This window comes from Petromyzon marinus, unplaced genomic scaffold (assembly GCF_048934315.1).
Source record: "Petromyzon marinus isolate PM22_M1 ecotype Great Lakes invasive population unplaced genomic scaffold, UKy_Petmar_22M1.pri1.0 PM_G_Scaffold_4, whole genome shotgun sequence".
Classification (NCBI taxonomy): domain Eukaryota; kingdom Metazoa; phylum Chordata; class Hyperoartia; order Petromyzontiformes; family Petromyzontidae; genus Petromyzon; species Petromyzon marinus.
The window spans coordinates 1,184,755-1,206,327 of record NW_027422983.1 but is presented as its reverse complement, the minus strand read 5'-3'; the positions used below and the strand labels follow the sequence as shown (position 1 = coordinate 1,206,327).

Genomic DNA, 21,573 nt, shown 5'->3' with positions numbered 1-21,573 from the left:
TCGTGGACCGCGAAGTTTACACTGTCAATAAAATAAAAATATATGAAAACAACTAAATTCTTTTTATTTCTTTTATTTTTATTTCATTGATTTTTTTACCTACGTGACTTTACCAAAAAAAAACAAAGAGTATGAATCATTGCAGTCACGAAAGCTTCAAATCTAGAACTCTCATGTTAACTTCTCAACTCCTTGGGTCTTGCGGTGACGTTCTAACACGTGGCGATCAATGTCTCCGGTGAAAATGCTGAGGGGGAAGGGCCCGATCTGAATTAAGGCCATTACCCAAAACGTCAGTCCGTTGTGTTCTGGTTTCCAACGCAGTGTTTTGTTGTTGTTCCTAACGTGACCATTTCAACTTCGTTCAGCTCCGCCGTTTTTTCTTGTGTTTTACAATCGGCGTTGTTACTTAACACCACCGCTCCAAAAGCGCGTCGTAACTGCAGCTCTCTCCGCTGCGGCTTTCGGTCGGTGCCGCGCGTCGCCCCCGGGCACGGCGTCCGACGGCCTCGCTCTACGTGTCGCGAGCGGCGGGGGGGGGGGGGGAGCAGCTCCTTGACGCGCGCCCATTCGGTTCCGAACGAAGATCGTCAACGCGCGGTTGCAGCCAGGACGCCCTGGGAGCCCCGGCACTGCGCGAACCGCCGCGTCCGTCACCTCTGTCGGCTGTCGGCGCTCGAGCGGAGATGAGGATTCCTTGGTGCGCGTGCGCGTCTGCGCGTGTTTCCGTCAACGGGCCATATTCAATCCATTGCTGGATGAACCTCCCCCCCCCCCGTCACGGCCCTTCGGTGTAACGTAACGATCCGTCTGAACCACCTGCCCCGCAAAGCTGATTCCATTTAAAGATATTTATTTAGATTTCGCGAGTAACCCGATTAAGCTTTTTTTTTTCTTAACAGATATCCACTAGGGGCGGGTCACAACGTCGGGCGGTGTTCACGCCTTGGGCTGCCACTCCTGTATTAGTCGCGACCTCCAGCTATCATCCCTTGCAGCGACGTATCCTGCCCATACAAAATGCACAAGCTGAAGCTCGTGAATATACTGTACTCTACTGTGCGTGTATACATTGCGTCATGACGTGTGTAACTTCCATTAACAGATCTTTGCCTTGTCATAGAGCAGGCACCATATTGATTAACATCCTGCCCCTAATAAAGACCAGGTGAGAGTCCATCGAGATTCATGTCAACGCAGCTGATGGAAAGCAAGGGTGATTTAGGACTTGGTCCAGAGGCGATACATTTGTAGAATCTGCACCCAAGGTTGGTTTTCCGCTTAAACTTTTTTGATTTGGCCTACGAACTTTGAACGCAATGGGCCGAGCTTTTTGTTGAGCACATGGCCGCCACCTCCAAAAGGAAAGAAAACCGAGGCATCTCTTGGGAAGACGAATACAGTGAGGGGAAAAAGTATTTGATCCCCAGCTGATTTTGTACGTTTGCCCACTGACAAAGAAATAATCAGTCTATAATTTTAATGGTAGGTTTATTTGAACAGTGAGAGACAGAATAACAACAATTAAAAATCCAGAAAAACGCATGTCAAAAATGTTATAATCCCGCAAGAACCAGCTTCATGACTCTCTGAAACGTGGCAAGCACTGAATACTGTAAACCCATCGGGACACAATTGAACTGTTAAAACCCGTGAGGCATACGAAATGCAGTTTTTGGTTTTGACAATTCATCCAAGGGCAGTTGCCAAAATCCCGACATTAATTCTTACGTAAAAAACAAAAACCAGCACCCGCCGAAACGTTGTGAGAATTTCATTGTTTTGTTTTATTGTTTTATTCTCATTCTACGTGACTTTACCGAAAGAACCACAGAACAAATCACATCCATGCGCGGGAGCGGGTACGCATCAGCCACTGATACCTCGTAAAACTTTCCGAAATCGATGCAGAACCTCGGGCTACCGTCCAGTTTGTTTCACAAACACGACAGGAGCACCCCGAGGACTTGTATGACGGTGAAACTGTCTCCGCGACTAACACCTCGTCCACCGCCCATTTCACGTGCTCCTTCTCAGCTGGACTCGCACGATACGAATTTTGGCGAATAAGGGTGGCGTCCCCCGTTATCAACGTGGTAATGCAACAGGGAAGTACATCCAATGTCAAATTTCCCTTTACTGAAAACATCTGAGAACTGCAGCAGCAGCGAGTTCAATTTGCACTGTTGTGCCTCTTACAATTCCGGGTTTTCTCTACATAGTTTTTCAACCCACGTAAAGCCAGAAACTACCCACGGGGTAGCTTCTGGCTTTACCTAGTAAAATATATAGTTTGATCAGCAGTAACCAACTTTAGGAGCTTAATATAATACATTAATTACCTACTATAATCACCCAGAAGTGTCTGTCCGTCACGCGCGTGACGTCACCCCACATGAGGCCCACCCCCCCGCGTGACGTCACTCCACATGAGCCCCTCCCCCTTCATTAATATTCACGCACGCGTGGAAATTTACACCAACGCACAAGAAGGTCGCGGCACTCCACGTACCGCACCCCTCCCCTCATGAATATTCATGAGCGGGTGACGTCACTCCACATGGGGCAACCCCCCCCCTCACGATTAATAATCATGAGCTGAAAATTTTTTCTATTGAATATTTTTTTGCCCGTCCTTGGACGGGGGGGTGGGGGTCCGTGACGTCACACGGTCGCCCGCAACCACTCTCCTGCATCGTGACGTCACGAACGCCTGCAACCACCCCCACACCGTGACGTCACGCACGCCTCAACCCCCCCCCACCGTGACGTCACGAGCGCAGCTGCAGGGTGTGTGTGGATTGCTGTGAGGTAAAAACAATACAAAACTATATTTTCCTATAAATCACATTAAACACTTCGGGGTTTATATCAAGTAGAGAACGTGGGGCGGCTGTTATTTTACGTTGCCGAGTAGTTTATTTATAAATACAATTTTACACGTCTGTTTTTTTAAGACTTCGGAGTCTGAGGCGTTTTTTTTCCTTAATTTTTTTCTCACCCCTTGAAGGTCACGAAACAAGCAATAAAAAGTGCGGGAATCCGAGTGTTTATAAATAACAAAAACAATATTACACGCTGGGGGGGGGTGTTAAAAGTCGCCTCATAGTAGTGATGAGACACCACGTCTGAGGGTCTCACTAAATCAGGGGTCGGGAACCTTTTTGACTAAGAGAGCCATGAAAGCAAAAAATTTGGAAATTTATTTCAGTGAGAGCCATATAATATATTTTAAAAGTGAATTCAACTAAATGTCAGTATAATAAGCCTCTGAATTTATTCTTTTAAATAATGTTGTTATAACACTCACCATTAATGCGACTTCTGGTGCTGCATGGATTTGCTGATGTCTTTGTAGTCGGGTTGGTACTTGGTGAGGTTAAGCTTCATGCAAGCGTTGAGGCTTTCATCCGTTAAACGTGATCGTAGGTTGGACTTGATGTTTTTAAGATGTGAGAATGACTGCTCACATGCATACGTAGATCCAAACATGGTCAATACAGCAATACTCACACGCTGCAGTGTGTGGTATGTGACAGGAAGCGCGTTCCAAGTTTTGAGAATCAGCTGGTCTTCGGGTTGGAGTTTTTTCATTTCTGTCCACATGTGCTTGCTCGCCAACTCCGCTTTCTGTCGTGTGATTCTTTCCAAATCTTCATTCAGTGACTTGAACTTATTCACCCACATGTCTGAGGCCTTCAGGTCAGCCACTTCTGCTTCAAAATCTCTGACGGAGACACCAGGGATGTAATTCAGGTCGGCTGTGTTCAGTGAACACTCGTTTGGATGGGTGATGAACTTAAAAAGACGAGTGTGCTCACGAAATTCTCCAAAGCGTGCTTTGAAGGACTGTAGGAGACTGGATGTGCAGCCAGCTAGCTGGTGGAGATCAAGGTTTTGAATGGGCTCACTTGCTGTGCATGCATCTTTAAATTGGCTCAGTTTTTCAAAATGTAGTAAACGACCTGTTTCAAGATCCGTGATGAAAAGCTCCAGCTTGTTTTCAAAAGCAAATACAGCTTGTTGAAGGGATAACACTGTATTTCCAATGCCTTGCATTTTCACGTTGAGCTGGTTCAGATGTTCAGTCAGATCTACGAGATAGTAAAACTTGAGGAGCCACTCGGTGTCGGCTAGCTCAGGATGCCCGACGCCTTTCATTTCAAGGAAAGTCCGGATTTCGTTCAGGCAAGCCGCAAAACGGCTAAGCACCTTCCCTCTTGACAACCAACGCACATTGCTGTGCAAAAGCAGACCAGGATAGTTATTTACAACTTCATCCAGCAGTGTTTTAAACTGGCGATCATTTAAGGCTCGGGCAACAATAAAGTTGATCACACGAATGACCAGCGACATCACTTCGCCAAACTGCCTGTCACACATCTGAGCACAAAGTGCCTCCTGGCGTATAATGCAATGGAAACTTAGGATGGGTCTATTTTCATGTTCACGGAGAAGCGCCACAAATCCTTTGTTTTTCCCCACCATACACGGAGCACCATCAGTACACACTGAGAGAAGTTTATCCATAGGTAGACTTTTTTCTTGAGCAAACTCCATGAAAGACTTGAATAAATCCTCACCTCTTGTGGACCCTTTTAATGGCAGAACAGCAAGACTTTCTTCGCGCAGTGTGTCACCAACAGCATATCTTGCAATCACGCTGAACTGCGACAAATGGCTCACGTCTGTTGACTCATCCAAAGCCAGAGAAAAGAACGGCGCTGCATTTATGTCCTTCACTTGCGTTTCCTCCACTTTGTTTGCCATCACGATGGTACGATCATGAACAGTTCTTGCCGACAGAGGCATGTCTTGTATCCATTTGATTATCTTGTCTTTGTTCGGAAGATCATCAAAAAGTTCATTGGCTACATCCAGCATGAACGTTTTAGCATACTCGCCATCTGTGAATGGTTTTCCGTTCCTCACTATTGCTAAAGAACCAGCAAAGCTAGCCGAATTATAGTCACCTTGCCGGGTCCATACGCGGAGTTGCTGCTGGCTAGCTTGCACCCTGCTCAGAAGCTCTTGGCACGCTTTCTTTCTGCTGTCTCCCGCAGGGTATTTTGATGCAAAGGTAGCGTGGCGCGTGTCGAAGTGCCGCTTTACATTCGACCGTTTCAACGATGTAATTTTGTCATTGCAAATTAGACACACCGCAGAACCCGCTCTCTCCACAAAGGCGAATTCTTCGGTCCATTCGTCCTGAAATGTACGATACTCGTCGTCTTTTTTTCTTTTCGCCATCTTCTTCGTCGAAGGGTTAGCTTTGAGCTAATGACCGAGCAGACGCAGTCTCAGACTGATTCAAAAGGGGGCGTTTACCTGTTTTACCCAGCAACGGCAAACATAGGCCAGTATCATCCAATTAAAATAATGGACAATTGCTCCTGCAGCCCTGAACAGGACATGCGCAGTGAAAAATCGATGGATGGATTAAAACAAGTGAGAATATTTTGTTTTATCTGCGAGCCATATGCAATCATCAAAAGAGCCACATCTGGCTCGCGAGCCATAGGTTCCCGACCCCTGCACTAAATACACACAATAAAAAAGAGCGGGAAACCCTCAAAAAGTTGTGAGGTGATGGATTTATTTCATTTATTTTACTTTTTATTTTGGTATCGCGCCGTGAGCCACGACCCAGCGTCGCTTTCGTGAGGGCGAAACTTTCATCAGCCTCATGGGGTCCACAACATTTTACTTTGATTGGAAATACGACGTTTTACACCACCCCCTCCCATCCCCAGCGATTCGATTGCTGTGCAGTGTTTGGAATGTGCTAGGAGATGTTAACTACCTCCCCTGTTATCACGGTGACTAGGAGATGTTAACTACCTCGCCTGTTGTCATCACGGTGACTAGGAGATGTTAAATACCTCGCCTATTATCATCACGGTGACTAGGAGATGTTAACTACCTCGCCTGTTATCACGGTGACTAGGAGGTGTTAACTACCTCGCCTGTTGTCATCACGGTGACTAGGAGATGTTAACTACCTCGTCTGTCATCTACAAGGTGACTAGGAGATGTTAACTATCTCGCCTGTTATCATCACGGTGACTAGGAGATGTTAACTACCTCGCCTGTCGTCATCATGGTGACTAGGAGATGTTAACTACCTCGCCTGTTGTCATCACGGTGACTAGGAGATGTTAACTACCTCGCCTGTTATCATCACGGTGACTAGGAGATGTTAACTACCTCGCCTGTTATCATCACGGTGACTAGGAGATGTTAACTACCTCGCCTGTCATCATCACGGTGACTAGGAGATGTTAACTACCTCGCCTGTCATCATCACGGTGACTAGGAGATGTTAACTACCTCGCCTGTCATCATCACCGTGACTAGGAGATGTTAACTACCTCGCCTGTCATCATCACGGTGACTAGGAGATGTTAACTACCTCGCCTGTCATCATCACGGTGACTAGGAGATGTTAACTACCTCGCCTGTCATCACGGTGACTAGGAGATGTTAACTACCTCGCCTGTCATCATCACGGTGACTAGGAGATGTTAACTACCTCGCCTGTTATCATCACGGTGACTAGGAGATGTTAACTACCTCGCCTGTTATCACCACGGTGACTAGGAGATGTTAACTACCTCGCCTGTTATCATCACGGTGACTAGGAGATGTTAACTACCTCGCCTGTCATCATCACGGTGACTAGGAGATGTTAACTACCTCGCCTGTCATCACGGTGACTAGGAGATGTTAACTACCTCGCCTGTTATCATCACGGTGACTAGGAGATGTTAACTACCTCGCCTGTTATCATCACGGTGACTAGGAGATGTTAACTACCTCGCCTGTTATCATCACGGTGACTAGGAGATGTTAACTACCTCGCCTGTTATGATGGTGACTAGGAGATGTTAACTACCTCGCCTGTTATCATCACGGTGACTAGGAGATGTTAACTACCTCGCCTGTTGTCATCACGGTGACTAGGAGATGTTAACTACCTGGCCTGTTATCATCATGGTGACTAGGAGATGTTATCTACCTCGCCTGTTGTCATCACGGTGACTAGGAGATGTTAACTACCTCGCCTGTTATCATCACGGTGACTAGGAGATGTTAACTACCTCGCCTGTCATCATCACGGTGACTAGGAGATGTTAACTACCTCGCCTGTCATCATCACGGTGACTAGGAGATGTTAACTACCTCGCCTGTCATCATCACCGTGACTAGGAGATGTTAACTACCTCGCCTGTCATCATCACGGTGACTAGGAGATGTTAACTACCTCGCCTGTCATCATCACGGTGACTAGGAGATGTTAACTACCTCGCCTGTCATCATCACGGTGACTAGGAGATGTTAACTACCTCGCCTGTCATCATCACGGTGACTAGGAGATGTTAACTACCTCGCCTGTTATCATCACGGTGACTAGGAGATGTTAACTACCTCGCCTGTTATCACCACGGTGACTAGGAGATGTTAACTACCTCGCCTGTTATCATCACGGTGACTAGGAGATGTTAACTACCTCGCCTGTCATCATCACGGTGACTAGGAGATGTTAACTACCTCGCCTGTCATCACGGTGACTAGGAGATGTTAACTACCTCGCCTGTTATCATCACGGTGACTAGGAGATGTTAACTACCTCGCCTGTTATCATCACGGTGACTAGGAGATGTTAACTACCTCGCCTGTTATCATCACGGTGACTAGGAGATGTTAACTACCTCGCCTGTTATGATGGTGACTAGGAGATGTTAACTACCTCGCCTGTTATCATCACGGTGACTAGGAGATGTTAACTACCTCGCCTGTTGTCATCACGGTGACTAGGAGATGTTAACTACCTCGCCTGTTATCATCATGGTGACTAGGAGATGTTATCTACCTCGCCTGTTGTCATCACGGTGACTAGGAGATGTTAACTACCTCGCCTGTTATCATCACGGTGACTAGGAGATGTTAACTACCTCGCCTGTTATCATCACGGTGACTAGATGTTAACATCCTCGCCTGGCCTACAGGAGATCGTCGGTTCGCGCCCAGGCCCTGACCACGCTTGCTCCTGCTGCTGTATATTTGGAGTCTGCGTCTCTCTTCCCATGTTGATTGCGTGGATTTGTCTCAGGGTCCTCCGATTTTTCCCGATACGGGGCCATCCATTTAGTTCGTTGTCATGGAGGGGGATACCCAAAATGCGTACGCTTGCATATGGGGGGGTCTACTCACAATGTACGCATAGGAAATGGGGGGGGGGGGTTGAAGCCTCGATAATAATGCAGCCGGCGGTGGACTATCTGTTTGCTTAAACACGTTAATATTAATAATTGATCGTTTCTGCGTGGATTACATATCGGCCGTTCTACAGGATTCTAGGGGGTGGGGGGGGGGGGGTGATGCGTCAGGCGAACGTACGTAGGCAGGTGGGGGGGGGGGGGTGTGTAAAAAGTCCGCGTGCGTACGGGGTCAGGTTTTGACAGATTTTTGCGTGCGCACGAAAGGGATGGCCCCTACACATTTAGATACTGTACAGCACTCTACACGGAGTGATCCCAGCTGTCCGGCAATGGTTTGTGTGATCATTCTCTGTACTACAGAGTGGCATGTGTGTCATCTCCATTGGTTTCCTCCGAGTTTCCCTCCCATAGCTAAACCCACAAACACAGTGGAACTGGTACTTGCCAGAACCACATCCCAAAGCTAAAAGATTACCTGGAAATGGCTCAGTGGGAGGGATCACAGCAACATCGCCCCCTCTTGTGCAAACTTGGCAGGACCCCTCCTGAAGAAGAGTTGAGACTCAGTGGGGCTTTCCTGAGCAACAGGCGTATTCATACATTAACAATACGGATGAATACAGACGGCACATTGAGTGTGGCATGCAGTCATTATCCTCTGCCATTGTCAATCGACTTCTGGAACGAAGGCCTCCCCAATTCGTCCCAATCTCAAGTGGTGAGGACTCAACACAGCCAGTCAGCCACTGACAAGCTCACTCACCCATTAACTCACTCACCCACCACACTGCAGGTCACAGCAGCACATTCGCGCAGCTAGTCAGCCACTGACAAGCTCCCTCACCCACTAACTCACTCATCCAACCACCCACTCATCACATTGAAGGTTACGACAGCACGCTAAGCCAGCCAGCCACTGACAGGCTCACTCACCCACTAATTCACTTGCACCCACTCACCAAACTGCAAGCACAACAAGACACTCACTGAGCCAACCAGCCACTGACTAGTTCACTCACTCACCCACGCACGCATCCACTTACCCACTCACCACATTGCAGGTCACGACAGCACACTAAAGCCAGTCGGCCACTCACAGGCTCACTCACCCACTAACTCACCCACCCACTCACCAAACTGCAGGCACAACAAGACACTCACTGAACCAGTCAGCCACTGACAAGTTCACTCACCCAGAAACCCATCCACTCACCCCACCACCCTGCAGGTCACAACACACTCACCCTCGCAGAGGTTTTTGGGCAAGCGTTGCGCACTTTCAGATGCGCTTCTGCGTCCGTCTGGAACCATTTTCCTTCCGCTATTAGGAATCCACTGAAACTGTGCATTTTAAAATCATCTAGATTGAAGACTAATTTCTTTTGCACTGGTCTTTGTGTTTTGTTTCTTGTCCTCTACCTGTACCTCCGATTAGCAAGGTTCGCTCTGTACGGTGTGAAATAAGTTCAACGTGCATACACCCAGCCCATCAGCCACTTACAAGTTCGCTCACTCACCCACAAACTCATCCACCCACTCACCAAACCGCAGGTCAGAACACTCCCCCTGCTCAGCAATTTATCCTCTAAAACCGTCGCTCTCCCAACTGATTTCTGTTTGCTTCGCCATCGTACTTTACCTCACTTGCTTCCGTCATTACGCTGACCAAGATCTCTCGCCACCCTTAACGAACGAGACCGCACCCCGGTGCTCTCTCTGGAGCTCTGAGCCGGTCAATAAACGGCAGGAGCTCGCAAAAAAAAAAAAAACGCGAACGCATTTCGCGCGCTCCATGCGAAAACGTGTTTCACCCGCGATTCGTTTCCCTCAACCAGAACGGCGGCGACTGGGAACAGGAGAACTGGCGACCCCCCGGGGCCAGTGGTCAGGCGGGGAGGAAATGTCGGCGCACGAACAAATTCTGGTGTGCAACTTGAGGAAGTGCCGGCGCATTGTCGGCGACTTCGCCTGGGTCACCTCCTGCTCGCATCTCTTTTGCGACGAGGACGGCGAACGCGAGTTCAAGACGGGGGCGGCCGCCTGCCCGGCGTGCGGCGCCTTGCCGCGCGGCAGCCTGGACGTGGTGCGGGTCTGCTTGAACCCCCCCGAGGAGCACAAGTCCATGGTGCTGGCGGGCCTAGGGCCGGACGTCATCCAGGAGATATGTTCGCGGGCGCTTTCATTCTGGATCTTTCAGGTATCGGCGACGGATCGGTGACTTTTTAAAAATAAAAATAAAATTTATTTTTAAAAAGTAACAAACTGAAATGTTTTATATTTTAGCGGATAAAGTCCCACTGAGCTACGTAACCTCTTTTTTTGCAGAAGCGACCTGGCCATCACGAATGATAGCCCAACCCAAGCGGCTGTTATCATCACGTGGAAATTTACAGCAGTCAAATACTCTAAAACGCGTTAGATGTCGTTTCTAAACATTGGGAGGGAAAAATCAGAGGACCTGGAGAAAATCCACACGGCCACTGGGAGAACGTGCAAACTCCAAACATAAGTAGTGACTAACTCGGAGACAAAAAGACTTGGAGGCATTTCTTTATTTAGCGAGCACCATTGGAATGACGCAGTTAATATTTAGTCCGTCTATTATCGGTGGGACTACTTAGAACATGTACAGCGTTTAAGATGTCACTCTTGAATTAATTTGCGTGATTTATGAATATTTTTCTCCTGCTGGGTTCTTTCGGTAAAGTCACGTAGAATGGAGATAAAATAATAAAAATAATAACAGAATTTATTATGTTATTATTATTTTAATTTTTATTACAGAATAAATTCTGTTTTATTTTTTTATCTCAATTCTACGTGGTGACTTTACCGAAAGAACCCAGAAGATGAATCCCTGCAGTCACGAAAGCTTTAAATTGAAAATTATGAATATTTGTTTTTCATTCTTTCGATTTTTTTTGGGAGCTTCGTCATTCCCAGAGGCTTCGCTAACCGAGTTATTCTTCTACACGTAAGTCCCCTTGCGCGTACGGCTCTTTAACCGATAAAAAATACGTTTAATCAAATTTTCCATCTCGCAGGTGCACCAGGAGAGACTGTATCAGGAACACTTGGCCGTGAAATCAAAGAGGCTCAGGGTGCAGTCTGAGGACCGCTTCAAGCAGGAGATCCAGAACAAGGTCACGGAGGTCGCCACTCTGAAGCGGCAGTTCTCGCTTGCCAAGAGCGAGCTGGCCAAGTTCAAGAAGAGGTACAACGAGGCTGCCGAGAAACTGCTGGAGAGGGACCGGGAGCAGAAGAAACTGCAGGTCTCCTACGATCGCCTCCGCCTGCGATTCTCCGCTATCGACGAGGGGAGACGCGCTGAGGAGGAGGAGGCTCTGAACGGCGCGGCGTCCTCGCCATTCATAGTGAGATTCGGTAGGGCCGTTTGAACTTTAGTAATAGGTTTTTACCCTTTTAGCTGGCACAAAAACTGACACCTTTATTCAAGGCATCATGTTTGCAATAACCACAACACAAGCAGTCAAAATGCAAACAAAAGAGACAACTCTGATAATAATATGCACTGTCCTTGAATTTGATTGGTCCACACCCGAGACGGTTTTTCTTAGAGCCTAGTCTCCACTGGTGTTGGACCAGAAGACGCCAAAAGGCGTACAACTCAAAAACAGCGCACCATCAGGGAGTATTGAGGGCTCGGGGTAAACCTTTACATTATGAGACCTCCTTTGCCAGTAACAAGATATAGGAATAGGTTTTTACCCTTTTGGCTGGCACAACAAAAACTGACACCTTTATACAAGGAATCATGTTTGCAATAACCACAACACAAGCAGTCAAAAATGCAAACGAAAAGAAACAACTCTGGTAATGATATGTTTGAACTTTGTTAGGAACCGACCAAGCAGGGAAAATGGGGATAGGTTCATACGGTGACGTTTTGTACGTAATGTAATTTTTTCCCCCACCCCCCCCCCCCTGTAGCAGAGACGTCGACCCCGCGAACATCGCAAGGCGCGGAGGGAAACGCGTGGAGCTGGATGATGAAGACGCCTCCGTGCTGCCGCCCTGAGGGGACGGAGTTTGCGCCGAGGCCGTTGTTTTTCGACGGCAGCCCCCCGGGCAGGTCGCCGCACTCCGACGGCTTCCTCCGCTTCCCCTTCCCCGCCAAAGCCGCGGTGACCGGAGCCAAGAAGTGACCTCCCCTCCGGTAACAACGCGAGAGTCCTTCCTTCCCTCGCGCCCGCCTCCCGCCCTCCAATGCGGTCGCAGGGTTCCCCAAAAAAAAAACTCGTGGGGAAAAAAAACGACGCAGAAAGGACCTCGCCCACTGGCCTCACCGCTCATCAGATTCCTGTGGTCTTAACGCTGCCCGCAGGTCATCTGCCTACTCCCTGCGGCGCTTGGCAGGAGCCTCTCGTCGTTACCGCCAGTCGATTGCCTCCTCTGAGCGCGTAAACGGAATCCGAATCGGAAATATTTATTTACGCTGGAGGTAGGAATCCGACAAGCTGTGAAGCTCTTTTCCCACAGACTTCTGGTCGGGGGCACTGGGGTAATAAACGTTACAGCGACAAAGAAATACAAAAAAAACCACGTCGTGCACAAGCGTCACGGGGTCCACGCGTGCGAGCGCGTGGCTCGTCGCCCCCGTCAGTTGTGTTCGGAGAGCCGCTCGCTGGAGATTCTCACGCACGACGACGACGATAACGCCGCGTCATTGAGCTATCGTTTGTGATGGCCAGGTCGCTTATGAAAATAGCTGCGTGGGTCGGTGGGTCCTCGCCTGGTAAAATGAAAAAACATTTGTTGAGTTTAACAGTTTCAATTCGTTACTACTTTAGCGCACACCAATTGTGTTCTGAGAGGGCAAACCCACGACGTTGACAGTGGAGTTTGACATCCCGCTTTGTGATTACCACCAGCGGCAGTAACTGAACGACCGCACTCCGTTCAAGTGACAAACGTCTCCCATTGGCCGTGCCGGGTGGGGCTCACAGGGTTATGTCACTTTCACATCCGTCAGAAACTTTTGTCTATACTGGAGGAATCCGTGCAGCCCTACAGGAGGTTGTAGGTGCGATCCCAATTCTGACAGCTGCTGCCGTATATTTGGAGCTTGCGTCTCTCTCACTCTCTCATCATCATCACCACAGTGGCTATGAGATGTTAACTACCTCGCCCGGTCTACAGGAGGTCGTGGGTTCGATCCCGACTCTGACAGCTGCTGCTATAAACCGTGGCCGATGAGCGACCGCTTTCGACCCCGCCGATTTGCATGCTGGAGAGTAAACCCACGACATTTACCGCTTGAGCACCGTGAATTTTTTTCCAGCGGGTAGGTTACCAGGTGTCGGCGTTCGGGGGAGGGGGGACAGGCCGTTTAGATGGCACAGAGGGGTTTGCCGTTTAGAATCTCGCTGCGGCCGACCCGGGAGTTACCGTGGTGCGCGTTGTTTCTCATTGTTGTGTTGGAGTAAGTGCTGTTCACAGGAGGGAACCTGTTCCATTTGTTTTTCATTAAAAAGTTTAGGACTTTGCGGCCGCCAACAACCCTTCCTTTACATTACACAGACCACCCATACAGGTCGACACAACAACCGCCATTCGCCACTAAGTGGCGGTGACCTCACCACGTCGCTTGTGCCAGGCTATGTGCATGTTGAGGCCATGTGAAGTGTCGAAGGCCCGCTGGTAGGAGGTTATGGGACAGACCCAGGTGCCAGGGGTCCACTGACTGAAATGAATGGCCGATGCACCACCTGTGCCCCGTACTGTGCCAACTTGCTGTGCTTCAGCCACCCAACTGCCCAGCAGCAGCATTCACGAGCCTCCTCCAATTAGGCCGATCTAGACACCACTGGTACCAGTCCACTCAGCTCCACATCCTCTTGTACCACATCACTCCATCTCTTCTCTAGCTCGTGCCGTGCTCGTTTAGTCCCCTCTATCTGGCTGAACAAAAGCTGTTTAGGCGTGTGGGCTACATGACCCAACTAATGCAACCTTGCCTGCCAGAGGAGCTCACCGATGGGATTTTGTCCAGATCTTTCAAAGATCTGTGAGCTCCTCACACAATCCAGCCTGGTTAAACCCAGGATGGATCGTAGGCAGGCCAGCCTAAATGTTTCTAACCAGGGAAGATTTTCCTTTAGGGGGGGTTTACATTTTGCAAGCGTAGAGAAGGGAGGGCATGACTGGCCGAGAAGATCCGAAGCTTCATAGGGAGTGACAGACCAGGTAGCTTTACGCAACTGATGGAAAGTTAATGCCGCTTGACTGATTCGGAATGAGACCTCTGTTGTCAAACCGGAGCTGGTCATGAGCACACTGCCCAGGTATGGAAAACTCTTCACTCTCTCCACAAACACAAAGATCCCCCATATAGCCTTAACAGGCCGGCATGGCACATGAAGGGGTGAGTGGCAAGCACAATGCCACGTCAGAATTGGGTATTACAGATAGGTAGCCTGCCGCCAACAAAAGAAAAGCTCCAGCAGAATTGCTTCATTATTTAGTTCTATCCATGGCTGGGTGAGCACGTCCCTACTTATCAAGCATTGTGCTCACCATTTTACCGAGTCACTTAAACGCAGGCGAGCTGCTGCTTCTCTACTGCATGAAAGTGACATGGCATGTTATCGTGAAACACCTCTATAGGCTTATCTTCCAAAGCCTCCAATTGGTGCGCAAGCTTTAACCCGCATTATATCGCCAATACTGACTAAAATAGCGCCTTCATCTACTGGCAGAAATTTAGTAACACGCTTTTCAACATGATTACAAATCAGAACCTCTGAGTGCGTGTGATCCAGCCACCGTTTAACGCACTAAAACATCACCTATTGATAATACTCATGTTTAGTTTCATATCGCGTCATCATTCATTGCAAATTGCATCTCACCATCGCTGAGGAACCTCAGGCATACAGGCTGTTAGCCAACACCAACAATTAGCCAAGCTCTGCAGTCCTCTGCAAATTAAGTTAATGAGTGTTGATACCTCCAATTCGCACAATTGGCTCCGTACCGTGCAAAAGAAGTTCAACATACACGCATACAGAAGGGACCTACAATATTTAGTCTGCACTTTGCTGTACTGCCTTCTTCCGGCGTGCCGGGGAGTGGCACCTCCTCGACGTCCGTGGGAAGGGATTTTCGCAAAATGTGTGCGGTCCAGCCACCCTCACTGCCTCTGCGGTGCTGGATTAGAGGCTACGTACAGCATAGCCATCACCACCAAGCTATCTGTGATCCCCGAGATGCCTTTGTCCGTCTCCAAATTACACGCACTTTGCCCGTCTTAATGCAATGGACGCCACAAATACGGACTTTGAAATATCGAATCTCACGAATGAGAATGCTTACCTACCCTGCTTGGTGGGTTAGCACAGGGGTCCCCAACCCCCTGTTAGGAACCGGGCCGCAAAGCAGCAGGAGGTGAGCGGTGAGTCCGCGTGTGGCCCGCCCCCATTATTTTATTTACCACTTCCGTCCGCGCCTCTTTCCCGCACTGCGCACTTGTCTCAGTCACAGTGTTGGTATAAAGCCCACAAGCTGTAACCCCTAGTAGCCACAATGAGTAAGCCCACAAGCTCTAACCCCTAGTATCCACAATGAGTAAGCCCACAAGCTCTAACCCCTAGTAGCCACAATGTGTAATAAACAAACGTCGCTGGAGAGCTTCTTTGAAAAGGGGGAAAGACCCAATGATGAACCCCCCCCCCTCCCCCGGTCCGTGAAAAAAATTGTCTTCCACGAAACCGGTCCCTGGTGCCAAAAAGGTTGGGGGCCGCTGGGTTAGCACATTCCAAATGTAGCGTAATAGCGCCGTCTGCTGACTGAAAGTGATAAATACAGTGTACGGCAGTACATACGTCAGCAGGCGACAGTACACATGGGGGGAAGACCACTAGGACAGAGTTCATGGCGCCGATGATGGCAGCCTCGGCCGGTTGGTGCGCCCTGTTTTGTCCAGTTTTGTCTTGAGAGGGGCTTGCTGTTCAACACACTCGTGCTGGTGAGAGAGGCCTGCTGTTCATCACACCCGTGCTGGTGAGAGAGGCCTGCTGTTGAGAGGCCTGCTGTTCATCACACCCGTGCTGGTGAGAGAGGCCTGCTGTTCAGTACACCCGTGTTGAGGGGCCTGCTGTTCAGCACACCCTTGCTGGTGAGAGAGGCCTGCTGTTGAGAGGCCTTCTGTTCAGCACACCTGCGCTGGTGAGAGAGGCCTGCTGTTGAGGGGCCTGCTGTTCAGCACACCCGTGCTGGTGAGAGGGGCCTGCTGTTCATCACATCCGTGTTGGTGAGAGGGGCCTGCTGTTCAGCACACCCATGTTGGTGAGAGAGGCCTGCTGTTCAGCACACCCGTGTTGAGGGGCCTGCTGTTCAGCACACCCGTGCTGGTGAGAGGGGCCTGCTGTTGAGGGGCCTGCTGTTCAGCACACCCGTGCTGGTGAGAGAGGCCTGCTGTTCAGCACACCCGTGTTGAGGGGCCTACTGTTCAGTACACCCGTGCTGGTGAGAGGGGCCTGCTGTTCAACACACCCGTGCTGGTGAGAGGGGCCTACTGTTCAGCACACCCGTGCTGGTGAGAGGGGCCTGCTGTTCAACACACCCGTGCTGGTGAGAGGGGCCTGCTGTTCAACACACCCGTGCTGGTGAGAGGGGCCTGCTGTTCAACACACCCGTGCTGGTGAGAGGGGCCTGCTGTTCAGCACACCCGTGCTGGTGAGAGGGGCCTACTGTTCAGCACACCCGTGCTGGTGAGAGGGGCCTGCTGTTCAACACACCCGTGCTGGTGAGAGAGGCCTACTATTCATCACACCCGTGCTGGTGAGAGGGGCGTGCTGTTCATCACACCCGTGTTGGTGAGAGGGGCCTGCTGTTCACTCCCATGCTGGTGAGAGAGGCCTACTGTTCATCACACCCGTGTTGGTGAGAGGGGCCTGCTGTTCACCACTCCCATGCTGGTGAGAGGGGCCTACTGTTCAACACACCAGTGCTGGTGAGAGAGTCCTGCTGTTCAGCACACCCGTGCTGGTGCGAATATGGCGCCGATGATAGTAGCCTCAGCCGGTCGGTGCGCCCTGTTTTGTCTTGTTTTGTCTGTCAATTCAGTGTTTTGCCAAGATTTTCGGAGTTCTCTAACAAGAGACGAACTTTTAAATATCAGGGAAACAACTCCTGTGGATTTAATTCCTACTTTTCTGCTTCCAGCGGCAGAATTAGTAGGCATTTTAGTCAATGCCGCGCTAGGCTTTGCTCAAGCAGCGAAACGCCGCCCAAGGGGTAAACGGTCGGGGGCTCTAGTACGGCTACGCAGACGCGGGATCCGAACAGTGCTTCCGAGCTTTTTCCTCTCCAACGTACGTTCACTGTACAACAAAATGGATGAACTTCAGCTACTGATGATAAAAAACAAAGACTTTCTTTCAGCTTCTGCTTTGTGCTTCACGGAAACATGGCTGTGTGATTTGATTCCGGACACTTCGCTACAACTAGCAGGATTCCATCTTGTAAGATCGGATCGTGACATAGCACTCTCCGGCAAGACGAAAGGCGGTGGTATTTGTTTTTACATTAATAGTGGCTGGTGTGTAGATGTCACAGTGATTCTGCAACATTGTTCTCCACTCCTTGAATCAATTTTTATAACCTGTAAACCGTTTTACTCGCCTCGCGAGTTCGCGTCGCTCATTTTGGTCGGAGTTTATTTGCCGCCTTGTCCTCAGGTTAAAGAGGCCAAACGCATGCTCGCCGATCAGATTCTGAGTGTGGAGCGAGCAAATCCAGATTCGTTGGTTATCGTACTTGGCGACTTTAACAAAGGTAATCTCAGCCACGAACTCCCCAAATACATACAATTCATTAAATGCCCAACCAGAGAAGGGAACACTCTGGATCACTGCTACACTACAGTCAGTAGAGCCTACCACGCCGTCCCCCGAGCAGCACTAGGACACTCTGACCATGCCATGGTCCACCTGATTCCTGCATACAGGCAGAAACTAAAACTCTGTAAACCTGCTGTGAGGACATCTAAACAGTGGACCAGTGAGGCTGTGGAAGATTTGCGGGTGTGCTTAGACTGTACTGACTGGGATATGTTCACGACTGCTACCAATAGTCTGGATGAACTCACAGAGGCTGTGACGTCCTACATCAGCTTCTGTGAGGACTGCTGTATCCCAACACGTACCAGGGTGAACTTTAACAACAATAAGCCCTGGTTCTCAGCAAAGCTCAGAAGGTTGAGGTTGGAGAAGGAGGAAGCGTTTAGGAGTGGAGATAGAGACAGATTCAAGGAGTCGAAGAACAGGTTTAGCAAAGCGGTGAGAGAGACTAAACGACTGTACTCAGAGAGACTAAAACACCAGTTCTCTACAAACGACGCTGCTTCTGTCTGGAGAGGGCTAAGGCAGATCACCAACTACAAACCCAGAGCCCCCCACACCGCTAACGACTCCCGCCTAGCCAACGACCTGAACGAGTTCTACTGTAGATTCGAAAGACAATTGGACTGTCCTGAACCACCCCTTCCAACCCAAGAGGCCCCATCCCCCACCAATACTACAGAGACGACTATCTCCTTTCAGGAGGGAGAAGTTAATAGACTTTTCAAGAGGCAGAATCCACGCAAAGCAGCCGGGCCGGACTCTATCTCTCCAGCCACCCTCAGGCACTGCGCTGACCAGCTGTCTCCGGTGTTCACCAACATCTTTAACACCTCCCTGGAGACATGCCATGTACCAGCCTGTATCAAGTCCTCCACCATCATCCCTGTGCCCAAAAAGCTAAGGCCAACAGGACTAAATGATTACAGACCGGTCGCCCTTACATCTGTGGTAATGAAGTCTTTTGAGCGCCTGGTCCTGACACACCTCAAAGCCATCACAGACCCTCTCCTGGACCCCCTTCAGTTTGCCTACAGAGGCAACAGGTCTGTGGACGACGCAGTTAACATGGCCCTCCACTTCACCCTACAGCATCTGGATGCCCCAGCATCCTATGCCAGGATCCTGTTTGTGGACTTCAGCTCTGCCTTCAACACCATCATCCCTGCCCTGCTTCAGGACAAGCTCTTCCAGCTGAACGTGCCCTACACCACCTGTAAATGGATCACAGACTTCCTGTCTGACAAGAAGCAGTGCGTTAAGCTGGGAACACAAGTCTCTGACTCCAGGTCCATCAGCACCGGAACTCCTCAGGGCTGCGTCCTTTCCCCTCTGCTCTTCTCCCTGTATACCAACAGCTGCACCTCCAATCATCTGTCCGTCAAACTATTGAAGTTTGCGGATGACACCACCCTCATTGGGCTGATCTCTGGTGGGGATGAGTCTGACTATAGGTGGGAAGCTGACAATCTGGTGACCTGGTGTAGCCAGAACAACTTAGAGCTAAATGCTCTAAAGACAGTTGAGATGGTTGTGGACTTCAGGAAGAATACAGCCCCACTCACCCCCATCACCCTGTTAGACTCCCCAGTCAAAATTGTAGAGTCCTTCCGCTTCCTGGGCACTATTCTCTCCCGGGACCTCAAGTGGGAACTGAACATCAGCTCCCTCACCAAGAAAGCTCAACAGAGGATGTACTTTCTACGGCAGCTGAAGAAATTCAACCTGCCAAAGACAATGATGGTGCAATTCTATACAGCGATCATTGAATCCATCCTCACCTCCTCCATAACCGTCTGGTACGCTGCTGCCACTGCCAAGGACAAGAGCAGACTGCAGCGTATCATCCACACTGCTGAGAAGGTAATTGCCTGCAATCTACCAACCCTCGAGGACCTGCACACGACAAGGTCCATGAGGCGAGCGAGGAAGATTATGGCCGATTTCTCCCACCCTGGACACTCTCTGTTTCAGCTACTCCCCTCCGGCAGAAGGCTTCGGTCCATCAGGACCAAAACCTCACGCCATAAAAACAGTTTCTTCCCATCTGCTGCTGGCCTGTTAAACAAGGCCAAGGGCTTACACTGTTTTTAACATTTTATCTACATAACCTGCCAAAGACAATGATGGTGCAATTCTATACAGCGATCATTGAATCCATCCTCACCTCCTCCATAACCGTCTGGTACGCTGCTGCCACTGCCAAGGACAAGAGCAGACTGCAGCGTATCATCCACACTGCTGAGAAGGTAATTGCCTGCAATCTACCAACCCTCGAGGACCTGCACACGACAAGGTCCATGAGGCGAGCGAGGAAGATTATGGCCGATTTCTCCCACCCTGGACACTCTCTGTTTCAGCTACTCCCCTCCGGCAGAAGGCTTCGGTCCATCAGGACCAAAACCTCACGCCATAAAAACAGTTTCTTCCCATCTGCTGCTGGCCTGTTAAACAAGGCCAAGGGCTTACACTGTTTTTAACATTTTATCTACATAATGACACCTTGCCGATATTAACTATGTTAACCTATTTGTATTTTTTATTTTTAAATTATATCTTAAAGCTATTTTATATTCGATATTTATTCAATTTTATATACTTCAGCCCCTTGGTGTTAGACTTTTAAACCTTATTATAGTAAGACTTGTTTTAAACTTATTTAAGATTTTAGATTCCTATATGTTGAATGTATGCACCATCCTGCCAAAGTAAATTCCGTGTCGGTGTGAACTTACATGGCGAATAAAACCCTTTCTGATTCTGATTCTGAACTGCTCTTAGCTTCCAGAAGGGGGGGCGTGGCCAGGACGGAGCCAGGCCACGGCGGGGGGATAAGAGGGAGCCCCGGGCGAGAGCTCGGGGCTGTCGCCGGAAGCGGCTTCCCTCGCCGTGCTGTCGTCTCGCCACCATCGTCGCAGCCGTCTTCACCATCGCCAGATGCCGCTAGCTAAGACAGCCTGCCAACTGTTCTAGCTAGATAGTGCCGCTGACGATGGACGGTTCTGTTTGAGATATATACACAGTGTACACCCACGTAGGGTGCGTGTGGTCCCCATTGTGTGTGGAATAAAAGTGCCTCCAATTACTACTGTCTCCGAACTGCGTCACTACACTTTTAAAATTGGGCTGAAGTGGTCGATAAAAAATCCTAAAGCAAATATTTGGTGATACTGCATTGGCAGTGGTGCACAATGACTTATTGCTTGTGAATATTGCAAGCTGTGGTTAAAATGAACTAGCTTCACAAATAACTATTTACACACAGCAGCATTAGAAGTGTAATTTATTGCCATGCAGTTTTCACATTCTGGATATCTGCAAGTTGGCTTAATTGAGAAAAAAAATAAACCTCTCATAAAAATTGAGCTTCGTTCAAATGAAAAAAAAAATACCAACATTTCAAGAATAACAAGTCCAGCATACATCTTTAACTTTCCGATTAGAAGACAACTCCATCTCACCAGTGAAGATGCAACAACTTAAATTTC

General features: G+C 49.3%; 1 protein-coding gene across 3 annotated transcripts; it reads left to right on the top strand.

The window, feature by feature from the left end:
- The first annotated feature begins 2,776 nt into the window (after window positions 1-2,776).
- On the top strand, window positions 2,777-13,729 carry LOC142916586 (E3 ubiquitin-protein ligase CCNB1IP1-like). Of its 3 annotated transcripts, none has more exons than XM_076061724.1 (4): window positions 2,777-2,811; window positions 10,058-10,419; window positions 11,267-11,606; window positions 12,174-13,729. In XM_076061724.1, exons 2-4 carry the CDS (start codon window positions 10,123-10,125, stop codon window positions 12,386-12,388), a joined length of 852 nt encoding a protein of 283 aa, XP_075917839.1. In that variant the 5' UTR covers window positions 2,777-2,811; window positions 10,058-10,122; the 3' UTR covers window positions 12,389-13,729. The 3 variants fall into 3 exon arrangements, with proteins under 3 accessions (XP_075917839.1, XP_075917840.1, XP_075917838.1); XM_076061725.1 differs by lacking the exon at window positions 2,777-2,811 and adding an exon at window positions 8,776-8,940 and having other exon boundaries at window positions 11,267-11,596; window positions 12,174-12,332; XM_076061723.1 differs by lacking the exon at window positions 2,777-2,811 and adding an exon at window positions 8,777-8,940.
- The last annotated feature ends 7,844 nt before the right edge of the window (window positions 13,730-21,573 follow it).